The following is a 15590-nucleotide window of genomic DNA, read 5'->3' on the forward strand; positions in this document are numbered from 1 at the left end:
TTCCTTTAGAAAACCGATGTTTTTCCGCAAGTGCCCAAAGTGATGAGTGCTGCTGTTTTACTGATATTTTTGTATTACTGATAAAAGCATCATTTATAGGAGGCCTTCAAACTATTTTAAACAACAAGGACCAAATTCAAAACACAAATAAGCAGCAATAGTTTAGCACTAAAGTTGGAGTTTGAGAGCATTCTAAGAATAAAAACTTAATATTATAACTATAATATTTAAGAAGAAAACTGAAAAACTAACATTGTATATGATAGGCAGATATGTAGCAACCAGTTTGAACTAGGTTTTTCTACTGTCAAATTGTAACTACGACAGCATGAAATGTTTGCTACATCCTGTTTACATGATGGTATAAAGACAGACACTGAACGTCTGTGCCAGAGAACAACCCGCAAAGCTGTTATGTCCTTCTCTCTATGCTCCATGAAGTGAAAGAGATTCATCACGAGTCTTTGATTCTTTAGAGAACTAGCGGCTCTCAAACATAAAAGGAGAATTTCCGTAACATTACACATTTGCTGCTCATCTAAATGACTACCTCAGTATTTTGTGGATTGTACTTTACTAAAAGAGAGAGAGAGAGAGAGAGAGAGAGAACATAAAGGATTTAGTAAGAGATTTGTTAAGAAACTGAGCTTAATAAACCAGATATTTGAAAATCTTGGAACCAGGTCTGAAAATGTAGTAGAACCCAGTTCTAAATAGCACAAATTAACTACAGCACTACCTTTTCCATCTTTACAAGAAAACAAATCTGCAGCCATCCTTTGTGTGAAATGCTGAGATGCTCACAATAACAACGCTAACATGCTGATGTTTAGGATTATTTATCATGTTCACTCATCATGTTTTGCAAGTATTTGTTATAAAGTCATAAAGTATTGAAAGAATTTAAATTTTTTACCTGATGGTGATGCTAGATGAGAAGTTTTCTGAGAGAAATGTCAGACACTTTACTTTTGAACCAGCTTTTACTCAGGCTCGACCTGAGCAGACATAACAACAATTAGCCATCATGAACCGGAAAAGAAAACCTCCAACTGGCGAGAGAAAACAAAGAACTGTGAAACTTAATCAGTGAGATATTTTCAAGTGGTTTGCACAGACACATTTTAACATTTGGTTTGTAATCTTCATATCATCTTTAACATACAGTTCAGTATGAATGTCTGTACCAAATTTCACGGCAATCCATCTAATAGTTTGTCACTGCGTGTTTCATTAAAAACCATAAAGGTCATCGTCACGGTGGCACAAAAGGAAAAGTCAGAGAATCACCAAAGTCATTAGGATTCATTCTCCGGGGACGAAGAACGCCTGTACAAAATTTCATTGTGATCTATCCAACAGTTGTTGAGATATGTCACTCTGGACCAACAGACCGACAGACCAACATTACCATCCATAGAGCCATGCCACTAGCATGACGAAAAATTTGCCTACATTTTTTTGTCAGACACTGACAAAGGCTATTGACAATCTTGACTTAAACAAACCACATCAGTCAAACCTCAGAACAAGTGATGGTGTTTTCTAAGGGTTGCTTGCACCACTGCTGTAAACATGACTGCCCCCACTGTGAGCAGCAGACAGGACTGAATGTTCCTTTATTCATATTCACATAAAACCAGAGGCACATAAAACACATCAAAGGCCCTGTCCTCTGAAACGTGTTGATATCTGTTGGGGGTCTGCGGGGGGGGGGAAGAGTGCAGTGGCAGCTCAGTGGGAGGTCTCATGTTCCTGCGCTCTGACTGATCCGAGCACCTGTCTGTATGGATTCATCACCCTAAAGAGCTGCCGGCTGTGACACCGTACGACATGCACATGCTAACGGCATAGACAGGGAAGTTTGAATGATGCAGCTTCCTCTTTATGTGTTTGTGTGTATGTCAGGATGAGGCCCCTGCAGGAATCGCTGCCTCAGCCTGTCTACATGGGTGACTCTTCTGTTGTTTCCTGTTTTCTTAAGGAAGGTGGATTCCACTGGTGGCGGACCTAAAGGGGGGAGAGAGGCTGGAGAGAGAATGTGTGTGTTTGTTTAATAGGAGCTTGTTAGTCAGCCAGATCCTATATTAAGGACCTGAGCTGGAATGTGGGTGGGTTTTGTTTGCTTTCATCCTGTTTTGGCCTTTAGATTTCATTGTTTTGGTCTGAAGACGGAGAGTGTGAAAATCCGTTACATGGGGATTATACAGTAAATTTTTCCAATATGCTCCAACCAATTTTGTATGAGAGTATGTGTATGTGTATGTGTATGTGTATGTGTGTGCGTGTGTGTGTGCGTGTGTGTGTGTGTGTGCGTGTGCGTGTGTGTGTGTTAGGAAACATTTGTTGACAGAGACCCGGGGGGTGGCATCCTGCAGTAGGGACAGGACAGGGCCCTGAGGGTGTAATCAAAGCAAGGAAGCACACTGGGGGATAAACACACACACATACTTCCTCACTTGTCATTCTTATATTAAAGGAAAATTCAAATTGGTTCTTATTTTCGTAGTTTTGGCTGACATTCCTATTGGTAATAATAACATTGTACTCACCAAATTAATGGCAGAGATCAAGTAGTCAGGTGATCAGACAGGTTTTAAACAAACCCTCAGGTTAGCCACTTATTTGGAAGAGAAAACAAAGGCCAACAGTAAAATTATTACTTAAACTGTCTGTTGTAAACATCAGTCACAGTTTACTTCCTGATTTAGTTTTAGTTAGGGTTGCAACTAACAATTATTATTATTATTGTTACTATTATTATTATTCTATCAGTCATTTGGGCTTTCAGAAAATGGTGAAAATGTTTCCCAAACCCCAAGATACAACCTCAAATTTCTTGTTTTTGGTCCACAATCCAAATATATTCATTTTACTGTAATAGAGGGCTAAAGAAACCTATTTACATTTAATAAGCTGTAACCAAAACATTTTAGCATTTTTTCTTTAAAAAGACTTAAAACAATTAAAGGGTTATCAAAGTAGTTGTCAATTATATAGTGCTTTATGTTTATACCCAAAGTGATTCACGGTGAAGTGGGAAAACTCACCTCAACCACCACCAATATGTAGCACGCACCTGGGTGATGCACGGCAGCCATTTTGCACCAGAACGCTAACAGATCAGCTCGAGGTGGAGAGGCAGGGAATCATTGAGCCAATTACACTGAGGGATGATTAGATGGCCAGATGGAGAGAGCCAGGTCGGGAATTTTGCCAGGACACCGGGGAACCCCCTACTCTTGGCGATAAGTGCCATGGGATTGTTAATGACCACAGTGAGTCAGGACCTCCGTTTAATGTCTCATCCAAAGGACGGCATCTCTTAACAGCACAGTGTCCCCGTTACTGCGCTGCGGCATTGGGATTTATTAGGACCAGAGGGAAGACTGCCCCCTACTGGCTCACCAAAACCACTTCCAGCAGCAACTTAGTTTTTCCCAAGTGGTCTCCCATCCAAGTACTAACCAAGCTAATGCCCGCTTAGCTTTAATCATTCAGTAGAAACAGAAAACATGTTGGTATGGCTGCTGATCAGTTGCGGCCCTAGTTTTACCTACAATAAAGTTTTATACAGCAATCACTTTCAGGAGTACAATGTTATTATAGCTGATAGAAAACTATAAAAATAAGTTGTAATAAACCAAAATTAACCACAACAAAATGTTCCTATAAGACTAATGAGAGGCTATTCCACTGATTTAGTATTGCACTTCCAGAAGGTTGCAAAAGACACCACATTAAAATCAAACAAACTCCAAAACTCTGGTTCCTACATTTCCCATAATGCAACTTTCACTAAACCCTCCCTGCTTGGTTAACACCCACGTCTTTTAAACTCCATGCTCTCCGTTTGTAACGCAGGCTTTCTGTTATAAATCTATACTTTCCAAGCCTGAGTTGAGATGACCTTGATGACATCAATATGACATCATCAGGGTCATTTTTTTCAAACAGTTGTTGCTGTGTATTACCCCTTTAATTAAACTAGAATTTAGCAGTGAGAGGCAGGTCCTGGATAGACACAGGACAGAGGTTGAGTGATTGAGTGAAACGACCGTGCAGCTTATTCCAGAAGGCTCTTGTAAAGGCCCTGAGAAAGTTATTTTGGGCAGACGTATGGATGGCTGTCAGAGGGTTTGTTTGTAGAAACTTCTCTGGCCATGTGAGAGAGGCAGCGGGAATGTTTGCTGCTTTAAGCTGAACTCTAGCCCAAACTGATGAGTTTTCTGCTGGCTTCCTCTGTGTGACAGCTGTATGATGGTCCTGCCCCAGCTCGGTTTCTATGTGTCTGCTTGTGTGTGTGGGTAAAGCTTCTGTGGCCTTTATGAATGTTATCTGCGCCTGGTCGAAGCAGACCCCTCTGGTCTCTTACCACTGACTGACCAACGGCTGTTTTTGTTCATTTCTGGCACAGAAAGGGCCGAGCGATCTGGAACTGGTGCCGGAGGAATACTCGGTGATGATTGGCTCCTATCCCTGTAACATCAGCTTCCATAACGACCAGCTGTTTCACTGCACCATCAACGGACTGCTGAGCTCCAGCGAGGGAGAGCTGCCTGTCACTGTAAGTGTGGAAGCATGTAAAACATTACAATAAAATGCAAATACACTCACGGCCCCGTGTTAAAAATATTGCTCGATAGACCCTGATAATTTAAGGATATCACCCATCTGTCAAACCATCTGTGAGGTTCGTTGATCTGCATAGGTCCATGAACAGTCAATGATATGTGTGTGTCTCTCTCTATGCAATATGAATGGTTTGTAGTCTCTGAGCTTGTCACTATGAATCAGCAGTCAGTGGGGGTGGTGAGCTGTCACTTGGTGCCACAATGCCAAAGTAGAACAGTGAAATGTTTACCCCTTTATCTCCTAAATCCTTTATCAGCCTGTATGTCATCATCGACACAATCACCTATCACACAGATGCTGTCGGCTCACATGATCTCACTCCTCGCTTGTGTTTTTGTTTTGTCTCCAAGCTCTTTCAATTACAATTAAAGGTCTTAATCAAGACGTGCTGTAGTCGCGCCCTGTGCAGTCTTGATAAAACCAGACACTCTCATTCTTATGCCCATGTTTCCCATCTGTTGTTGTCCATTCTGGTCTGTTTTGATAGGGATTTATTAGGGGGGAAAGGCATTCATCTATATTTAAATATGGGCCAGACTGTGAGTGGTTTGCTGAAATAGCTCAGAAACATATGTTAGTCTCTCTGTCTGTCGGTTGAGTTGTACTGTAAGAACAGTTTCCCCACTTTGACACAGAAATAGAGGGAAAGATTACATTTCTCACTCTCCGTCTCTCTCTCTCTATCTCTTCTTACGTACCTGTGGCTCGCTCTAGCACCCACCGCTAACTGTCTCTCAGGATGTCTGAGAATAAACACAGGCAATTAGCAAAGACATAAAGGCAGAGCAAGGGTCAAATGAAATGTCATAACACAAATGGGTGGGCTGCCTGCATCTCCTTCCTGCACGTGAGCAGTGAGGATGATTTGTGTGCACGTTCGACAGGAGCATAAATACAGAGCGCACGTATATTTTCCTTTGTGTCGGCACATTTGAATAAATGCATACATGTCTGGCTGATGCATAGCTTATGGCCATTTGTTTCTTCACTTACTTTCGGTGGCAGATCTATTTTTACATGCCTGTGTTTTGCTTGGCTCTGACGTGGAGCTGAGCTGCAGAAGTGGATGTAGGGAAGCAGTGTTTTTGTGCCCCAAGCGAAACAGGAACATAGAACAATGGCTTTTTCCCCTCCATTACACCAGGCCTGGATGTTGAAGTCTCTAGAAGAAGGCCTTCTCTTGCTGGTCTGGGTAAATAAATGCCTGGACCTGAAAAAGAAAGATGGAAGGAGCCCAGTGAGCCAGTTTCCCTCTCAGAGTAACACCAGTGTAAGAGGGATTTGGTGGGAGGATTGGAGGCTTTTTATCTAAGGCTCTTTTTTATGAAATATGTTCGGATTGGGTGAGGAGAGGAAAGGATGTGAGGAGGGACCACAGAGACCCTGCTGACTAATCAGAACGCAGAAGTGAAAGTCCTTTTCTTGTCACATCTGGGTTACTCTGAACCGGGTGACTCCTCCAGCTCATTGCAGCGAGAGACCATTTTTCAAAATCTGCAGTGTGTAATTTTTTTTCTGTGTCTGCACCTGCGTCTGTAAAAATTCATGTGTGTGTGCATGTGTGTGGGCATCACGCAATTTTGTTCCTATTAATAATTGCCTATGTTGTAGTGCATGCATTTTTACATGATACTACAAGGAATACTTAATGCACTTAGTGTCTATCCTCATTACTGCTCTGTCCGTCTCTGCCTCAGCCTCTGTCTTTGTCTATCTCTCTCTCAAATTCAAATGTACTTAATTGGCACAATCATTATTAAGCACAGTGTTGACGTAGCCATTGTACAAGGTTTACAGAAGATTTTTTAAGAAAAAGATACAACAAAGGGTCATATTTGACACCACCCTATCATTTATCATCCAAGTGTCCAGGGTGGTACAATCATGCTTCCTTTAGCTGAGGACTATTGCTAAAATTAAATAATTTATATCTTGAGAAGGAAGTCCGTGCCTTTATTTCCCCTCTGTCGGACTCCTATAATTCTCTTTATTCTTGCTTCAGCCTTAAGTCAGCTGCTCGCCATGAGCCCATCAAAAAATGCTGCCTCTCAGCTTTTAACAAACCCTAAGAAAACAAACATCACTCCCATTTCTGCAACTTTGCACAAACTCAGAGTAAACTTGTAACTTGCAGCTCACGAGAAAAATCTCATGACTAGTAAGATGACATCTTTATTTTGTAATATTCACGAAAACACAAATAGCTCCTTATGTATAAGGAAACATCATCTGTTGGCATCTGGTACAAATCTAAATTACAAACATATAGAAAAATATAGTGTTTAGTTATATGAATGTACACAGTTCTGTTAGCTACAGGTAGGATGCGTTCTATGGTCTCCCTGAAGAAGATAGGCCTTGTTATGTGATTTAGGAGAATTTTATTGCTCATTATGATGATTTGAGGGCTATATTAAGATGTCCTTAATTTCTTATGACTTCTTCTGGTTGGATGATTATACACATGAGTTGTGTTTCATAAGGGCACCATATTTGTGGCAAATTATATTTGTAGTGCTTAGAAGGAGAGACAGTTTTTGTTAACAATGTAACATTTTATGTAAGAAATTATGTTTTTTTTCCTGACAAATGTTGTTTTCACAGAACGTTTATGTCGATAAATAAACTACTACTACTATGAAAAAAAGAAAAACAAATAATTGATAAAGAAACTGATTAAAAGAATATACATGAAAGGATGAGATATATTGTAGTTTAGTAGCTGAAGGTAAATATAAATATATAGTATAAATATAAAGGAAAATAAAGAAAAAAGAGGAAGCAGATTTTAAAGGAGATCTGGACAGTTTCACATCTTTCTCTTGTCTTTCTCTTTCTAGGTACAAGTGGGGAACTTCCGTCACACCATTGCCAAAGTGCAGCTTGGCGGCAGCGAGTTGGCCATCGTGGTATCCATTGTAGTGTGCTGCGTGCTGCTGCTGCTGTGTACTGTGGGTAGGTTGTGTACACATGCTTACCAGCAAATGATGGATGTGTGCCTGCTGTAGCGATGGATACTCCAGATGTGGAACAGATAAAAGGAATTTGGAGATCATAGTTTCCTGCACTTGCTTCATCCCTCTTCAGTACCCGGACCACAAAGACTCCACTGTTCCCTTCACTCTCTGCTCTGTCTGTGTACTTACAGCATGTGTGTCTCTGTGTGTGTGTGTACTGTACTCTTTAATCTTTGTGTGTGTGTGCAGGAGCAGGTGTACGGGTGAAAATTGGTGGAAGTGTGGATTTTCCACACACTTTCCTGCTTTGAATCTGTTCTCAGATATTCACAAATCTTATTAGACTTGTGTTTGACATAACTGTTGAAATAATGTGCGCACAGATTTTATTTACCCGTTCACAAACTTACATTACATTTTATCACATTCAGATACATTCATGCAAATATTCTTCACAGTCTCAAAGAAGATGATATACAACAATTTCTGAACAGCATTTCATAACTTCATAATCTTTTAGACACATTTTTTATCTCATTGACGATGCTCTAATTTACTAGAAGATGTCAGTGTGTAATAACTGTTTTGGGTTTTAAACATACAGTATATAAACATTTTGTCTCTTTCTCAGCTCTTGTGGTGTACTGCACGAAGAGCCGAAGGGCGGAACGCTACTGGCAGAAAACTCTACTCCAAATGGAGGAGATGGAGTCTCAGATCAGAGAAGAGATCCGTAAAGGTATGTTTGCACAAGAACGCACGCATGCACAGACACACACACCCTCTACCATTGTACAAGCTCTGCAATCAAAGTTCTTCAGACCTCAAATGATGTTTTGTGTCGATTGACATGAAAAAGGAGCTTGTGGGAAGACAGAAATATCGACCACATATATTTGTGTGTTTGTGCATATCTGTGTGTGTGTGTTAGTTTGAGATTTTTTTCTAGATTGAAGTAGGAGGGAGATACAACTGTTGACAGATTTGTGCCTAGTAAGTGTGACTCATAAAACACAGTGTCTGACAAATGATCAGTCACACGCAGACACACTGAGCGGCCACATCGCCTCTGCTGTGTCTACCTTATAGGACTGTATGTGTATGTGTGTGTGTGCTCTGTGTCTGCCTGTGCATGTGTGTGCGTGTGTGTCTAGGGCATTAGAGTAAAGCCGTGTGAAGGCCACTCCGCGTCTGAGCGCCCAGATTTATGGAGTAGAGATGGGGGGGATGGATAGAGAAAGAGAAATGGAGGGAGGAAGCGATAGGAGCGGGAGTCAGGGCCATGAGTCCGAGGAGCAGCAGAGGCGTGGGAGGGAGAGAAGGAGAGGAGAGGTTATTTAGTCAAAGGACGAGGATAGATTTGTGGCTGAGTTCAGGGTGAGTGTACACAAAGCAAGGGATAGTTCTGCTGAGACGAAAGACGTGATAAAAGCAGAGGAGAAGGGGGAGTCAAGGAAGATTGGGAATTGACATATTCCAGGTTACAGAAACAAGAGGGTTTTGGAATTTGTCTGAAAAGCGAGGTAGAGGGGAGGTTTGGTATTCAAGCCTCCTAATCAGGAGTTGACGGTGTGAACTGACTGGTGGTTTAAAGGACACTTTAGTGAGCAGGAAGATAAATAACCCGGAGGAGTGATGAAATATGTTTTATGCCTTACATCCCTCAGGTGTAGTATTCCCTCTGTTCAACACAAACACAGTCTGAAGAAACGGGCATTGTAACCCAAATACGTCTCTCATCCTGCGACAGGAAGAGCTTTTCCATAAAGGGATCTCCAGCGTCTTATTAGAGGAGAACATTATCCTTTCTTAGAACATGCTATCCAGTAAAGTGGCTACAATAAGCTCAATATTAGCATGCCGATTCAACTCCATGTCTGGACACGCTGATACTGTTTCTGCAGCATGTAAACCTCAGCCTGCACACATGTTTTGGATGAGGGCCTCAGACTGGATTTGGCTGCTCTGATTGTCACTTGGTAAATATTTGCCTGCATGCCATGCTGGACTGCACAGTCTGGCAAAGGGAGAAAGAGAGAGGGAGGAAAACGATCAGAGGATCAGTTTTTGCTTGTAGCATTTGGAATATTTAGTATTTAACCAAAACATGGAACTAAATTTAGGGAAATAAATGATACAATTCTTTGTCCAATCTAAAATCTCCCCCCTTGAAATCAGGCAAGTTCTTGCGGATCCCACAGCAGCCAAGTGAATTTCATGGTTATTGCATTAGCCTGCGAATAGATTTCTGACTCATTTTGCACAGCAACAAATGAAGCTTGAGGAACCAGAGACTGAAAACAAATGTGGTTTTAAAGCAGTCCCAGTATTTAAGACCTTTTGGGTCTTTCTATTTGTTTTTTTTTTGTTCTTTCAGGCTTTGCAGAGCTGCAGACGGACATGACAGACCTGACCAAGGAGCTGAATCGCAGCCAGGGCATCCCCTTTTTGGAGTACAAACAGTTTGTCACACGCACGTTCTTCCCCAAGGTGAGAAACCCTATTTCTCTGCGCTGATCTGATCTCGACTGGCAGACTAACAATACCATTTTTCTCAATGGGGTTTTAATATATTTTCTTTCACATTTCCCACTGCTTGTAATATGCAGGATAAAAATTCACCTTGGAACTTTTAAACATACAGTAGACATCTAATGTAAAGCGTAGCTCAGTGTGGGCACGCTGGAGGAGAGTTAATGTGTTTTCTATAGGTAAGCATTTTTCTGATGTATGATCCACCCTGAAGGTAGACTGTGGGTCTATCTGTGGGTGGGTGTTTTTCCACCAATACAGACAGACGCAACTCAGCAGGCTTTGTCTTCCAACCACAGGCATGGTCTTTCAAGGAGACAGAACAATGACGGGCACTGAGACAGGGAAACTTTCCCCCTGATTTCTCAAAACACACTCTTCCCTCAGATCACACACCCGCGCAGTTTTGCAAGTATACAGGGTCTTGCGCAACGGCAGCCGTGTTGGTTTGTTGCAGTGGATACTGGACACTGTTTTCGGTTGTGAAGGAAGTGAGTGGGGAGTGTGTTGAAAAGCTGCATGGAGAGAAACATAAATTAAAGTGTTGCTGTTTCGGTAGTGTCTCTCTGTAGTTTTCTTAGACAGCAAATGGACAACTTGCAACCCTTCATGCTCTTGTTTTTTCACAAGAGCGTCTGGTTCTGTTAGATTACGCACACACACACAAAGCAGTTTTAAACACAGACTAAAACACAGTCAACACACAAGCCAAATGTAGCTGTCCTGACTTGACAGAATGAGTTGAAAGGCTGCCTCTTGGCTCTGGGTCAGTTTGTCTCTACAGCCATTAAGGCTCGTGATGATTCGTGTCATGGTGTCATGTTCCCTTTTCATGGTCAGTCAGGGCCTATTCAGGGCCTCAATAAGAAATTCTGCCCTTTGGTTCCAGTCTGCAAAGTCTCAAGGCCAGCTCTTTTTGTTTTCCCTGTCTATCTATTTTCCTGTGTTTATGACTAGAACTGACTTTGTATTACAGTTTCCTGTGTGTGTTTATGTCGGTTTCAGATGTGTTCGGATTATGAGAAGAGTCTGGTCCAGCCTGTCTACGAGAATGATGCTCTGGGCCCTCGAGCGCTGCCAGAGACCCACCCGCTACTGCAGGACTGGCAGGTGAGGGGTTAAGCCATTAGGATGTTTTCTTCTGCCAGAGTGCCTTGATTTAGGTTCTTTTTCACTTCCTTGCTTCCCAAATGGGTCACACTGAAGCTTATTAAGGTTCCACTGTGAGGTTGTTGTTGAGGAGTAAAGAAAAGCATACTGTGAATTTTTACCTTTGTGTGCTTGTTAGTATGTGTGTGTGGAACATGTTCGTATACTGTATGCTCTTGTGCATACACATGAATACTAATGCATGTCATTCATTGGTTTCCAGTGAGTGAGACACAAAAAAGGCTCAGCTTGCAATGCACTGCCCACCAAGTTGATGGCAGGTTGTTGACACACTTCCCACTGTCTCTTGGACAACCGAACAGTGTGCTTTTCATGGAAATCCATTTCTGCTTGTGTATGTGTGTGTGTGTGTGTGTGTGTGTGTATTGGAGGGGCGGGCGGTAGTGAGAGATTCAAAGGTAGTGGGAGAGAGAGCATGCACTTTCAAACACCTCCGTGCAAATGCGTGCTGAAAGTGAAAGGACGTGTACGTGTGTGTGTGCGCGCACGTTAGAAAGGGAGAAAGTAACGATTCCAGTGCTAGTTTTGGGTCGGCAGCCGGGGGAGTCTGTCTAACGGTGATGAAGTGCCTTGGATCCACATCGTCTTCCCAGGAAGTGTTTTCCAGGTCACAGCAAATAAATCTCACAGGCGGGCATTTATCTTAATGGACACCCCTGTTCTCCTTCTGTCAGGCTGCAAACCACACCATATGGCTGCAGTCCAGAGGGAAGACTTCATCACACTGCTGCTTAGTCGCACCCATAGATAGGCCATACTCATTAAGTCGACGCTGCACATTTAGAGACAATCACACGCAGTCAGGGACCGGAGCGGGAGATACAGATACTGTAGAGGAAACCAGAGAGGGAGGTGCCTGAAGAAGAAACAGAAGGAAGAGATGCGATAGAAAGATGAAGTGTTCACTAGATGGGTCACTCGAGACAAGAGGTGGTGAAATAGATTTGGGAGAGCACAGCAGGTGTGTAATGCAGTTTAGGTGAAGAGACCTAGAGAAATAATTGTTTCATTCCCTCGTCTGTCATCAGGCCACCAACACCACGAGGCCTAATGTAGAGGAGGGCATCACTCTGTTCTCCACTCTGCTCAATAACAAGCACTTCCTGATCACCTTCGTCCACGCCTTGGAACAGCAGAAGGACTTTGCTGTACGAGACAGGTAACTATTTCAAGTGATACATGTTTGGCAGTTAAAGGAGAAACAGAGAACACATCCATCCTGATTGAGTTAAGGCCAATAAATCGATAGAATTTAGAGATTTACTAGATTTAGTTTTACCATTATACCATTGCTGACAAGATGATGATGATGAAGATGTTGATTCAGCTCTGCGGCCATTTTTGAGGCTGTAGTCAGCAGTAGTGTTGTTGTATTTGACAGTCTTATTTTGCATGGAAATATTCCATTCAAGCATATATGTAAATGAGGTGGACAAAATATCGGAAACACCTTTCAATACAACAGCAACACTCACAACCAAAGCAGTAGTTTCAACCAAAAGTAAAGTGAGGTTTTGTAAGCATGTTAATAATTATTTTACAGCTGTTGTATTGCACTGCATTGTGTATTTTTTCAGTGTTTACAACAGGAGATTCTTTACTCATCACGCTATCGCCTGTAGCTGCTGCGCACCGCACAACAACAGCTTAACTGTTCAGGAAAATGGTTGCTCCAGCCTTGTAAATACTTGGTCATCTCTCAGTGAAGCTGTTTTGGTCGTAGTGTCCTAAAACTAGCTATTCATTGTGGAGAATCAGAGAGAAATTCCAGAGGCAAGACCACATCCCTGGTACTGACTGATGTAGCCTCTTTCTCGTGGATTAAAGGGGCTTTGTTAGGGAAATCCCCAGCACTTCTGGACTTACTCACCCAGACACTCCCTGTATTAGATCAGGCCTTTATTTGACTCTGCAGTCTCAGGTGCTGTGGGGAGGAATACGCTTTGTTGTTGTCTCTGTAATGTTGTTATTTTTAAATCTCCACTGACCACACTCACACTGACAGGGCATGTTTGTAAGAGCATGTTTTTGCTCATCTGTCTCCTCTGCTAATCTGTTTTCTCACCATCAAGATGCAGCCTGGCGTCCCTGCTCACCATTGCCCTCCATGGTAAACTTGAGTACTACACCAGTATCATGAAAGATCTGCTTGTGGACCTGATCGATGCTTCGGCTTCCAAGAATCCCAAACTGATGCTGCGTCGCACTGAGTCTGTCGTGGAGAAAATGCTGACCAACTGGATGTCCATTTGCATGTACAGCTACCTCAAGGTGATGATGGAAAAGAAGGAAGCTTAGTAAAGTTATGAGATTGTTTTTCAGAAACTACTAATGATATCTCTTGGTTTGCTAATGTTTGACTCCACCACTCTTCCACATTCTTCAGGAAACAGTGGGTGAGCCTTTCTTTCTGCTGCTGTGTGCAATCAAGCAGCAGATCAACAAGGGCTCCATAGACGCCATCACAGGAAAGGCCCGCTACACCCTCAATGAGGAGTGGCTGCTCCGCGAGAATATTGAGGCCAAGCCACAGGTCTGATCTTTAACATCCTTAGTGTTGATTTTTAAAGCTCAGAGGGCCAGAAGATCTATGAATACAAAACTCATGCTGAAATTTAAAACTTTATGAGTCAAGCTGATATTTTCAAGTTTAAAATGTATTGATCTGTGTTTGTTTTCGCAGAACATCAACGTATCCTTCCAGGGCTGTGGCATGGACTCGCTGTCTGTCAGGGTCATGAATACGGACACAATCTGCCAGGTGAAGGAAAAAATCATAGAAGCCTTTTATAAAAACCTGCCATTCTCCCAGTGGCCCCGAGCAGAGGATGTAGACCTGGGTAAGAGCACATTTTCTCTGATTATTTTCATCCTTTCCCCCCTCCCCAACCCCTCTGAGATATAGTAATCTCCTTTGCAAAAGGTCAGTTCCCCTCATGAAGCTCAACTAACCTGAGGCTGCAATATAATAAACGACAGAATACATTGAGGAGAGTGTACAGTAATAATCACAAAGAGTTATTGCTTTCAAAAGCTGTGGAGCCTGCAGAGCTGATTTGATTAATGGCCCAAGAATATTTCCACAGGTCGTGACACGGAGAGTTAGAGCACGGCTGCCCTATGTCTCACATATTCTTTTCCAAATTTAGGATGAAATTCTCTAATATCTCTTCTCCTCTCCTCTCTCCCACGTTTCTCTCTTTCAGAGTGGTTCGACTCTGGCAGCAATAGTAAGCTTCTGCAGGACCTGGATAACTCTTCAGTGATGGAGGATGGCCGAAAGAAACTCAACACAGTCTTCCATTATCAGGTTGGTGTGTGTGTGTTTGTGTGAGACCACTGTGGTGGGTGTTGTCCCACTGTACCTGTATATCCCTGATATTGTAACAGCAACAGCGGGGGTGTTGAAGGTGAGAACTCTGTGTAAATGGTGTCACTGGCTATCCATGGGTGGGGGGATACTTTCCATACTCAGGGTAGCTGTACGTTGTAGGTGCATCTGTGTGTGTCTGTTGCTCTACCTCGTTTCTCTTTATGTACAGGTGATTTAATGCAGTATAGCTATAACAGAGCTTCTGCATTCACACTGTTGTTATGCAGATTCTGCATTTAGACATGCAATATGAATACAGTGTGCTTGTGTAATTATTGCAGTAATTAGGTAAGATTTTATAAGAAATGATAATCAGTAAATATGTGAAAATGTTAATTGTGAATGATCACAACATGTTAATACTTAACTGAAGGAGCCCTTCCAGACATTTTTAAGACATGAAATGCTTTGAATGACAACTTGGGACTGAAATTGTTTGTCCATAAAAGGTTATTTTATCTTGTTAAAAATTCTTGAAATCTATACTCCTTAATATTCCCTCTCCCTCATCAAAAAGTCCAGAATCTATGAATATGCAAATATTGTTAATTTGAAGTTAGCTTGAAGTTTCCACATCACACACGTGTAGGTTGCATACTGGACCATGACCGGCTCCAAACTAGTGATGTCACAAATCATGCTCGTACTATAGGTGCACAACTTCCCGCCTTCACCAGATGGATGTGAAAACAGCCTTCTAGTGTCAAACTCTGCACATCCATCAGTCCACACAGTGACACTCAAATATCCAAGTGAAGTAACAACAAGAAAAACATATTTTTTTGAATGGAAGAGGACTTTAATGACTTCATATGTTGCATTCATTGTTAAACACTAAGTTTTTGATAATGGTTTGATGGTATTTTAAATAATTAAGTAATGGATTTTATGTTATTTAAGAAGCAACTCTTTATGGCAGTAAT

General features: G+C 42.0%; 1 protein-coding gene across 1 annotated transcript in view; it reads left to right on the plus strand.

The window, feature by feature from the left end:
• plxnd1 (plexin D1) overlaps window positions 1-15590 on the plus strand; it is a 61389-nt gene that overhangs the window by 37622 nt on the left and 8177 nt on the right. The window contains exons 19-28 of the mRNA XM_044351129.1: window positions 4418-4567; window positions 7476-7590; window positions 8224-8331; window positions 9970-10082; window positions 11130-11234; window positions 12323-12453; window positions 13367-13565; window positions 13681-13827; window positions 13978-14134; window positions 14501-14604. Coding sequence (XP_044207064.1) covers window positions 4418-4567; window positions 7476-7590; window positions 8224-8331; window positions 9970-10082; window positions 11130-11234; window positions 12323-12453; window positions 13367-13565; window positions 13681-13827; window positions 13978-14134; window positions 14501-14604 — 1329 coding nt within the window. The remainder of the gene's footprint in view (window positions 1-4417; window positions 4568-7475; window positions 7591-8223; window positions 8332-9969; window positions 10083-11129; window positions 11235-12322; window positions 12454-13366; window positions 13566-13680; window positions 13828-13977; window positions 14135-14500; window positions 14605-15590) is intronic.

Source organism: Thunnus albacares, chromosome 5, assembly GCF_914725855.1.
Source record: "Thunnus albacares chromosome 5, fThuAlb1.1, whole genome shotgun sequence".
Classification (NCBI taxonomy): domain Eukaryota; kingdom Metazoa; phylum Chordata; class Actinopteri; order Scombriformes; family Scombridae; genus Thunnus; species Thunnus albacares.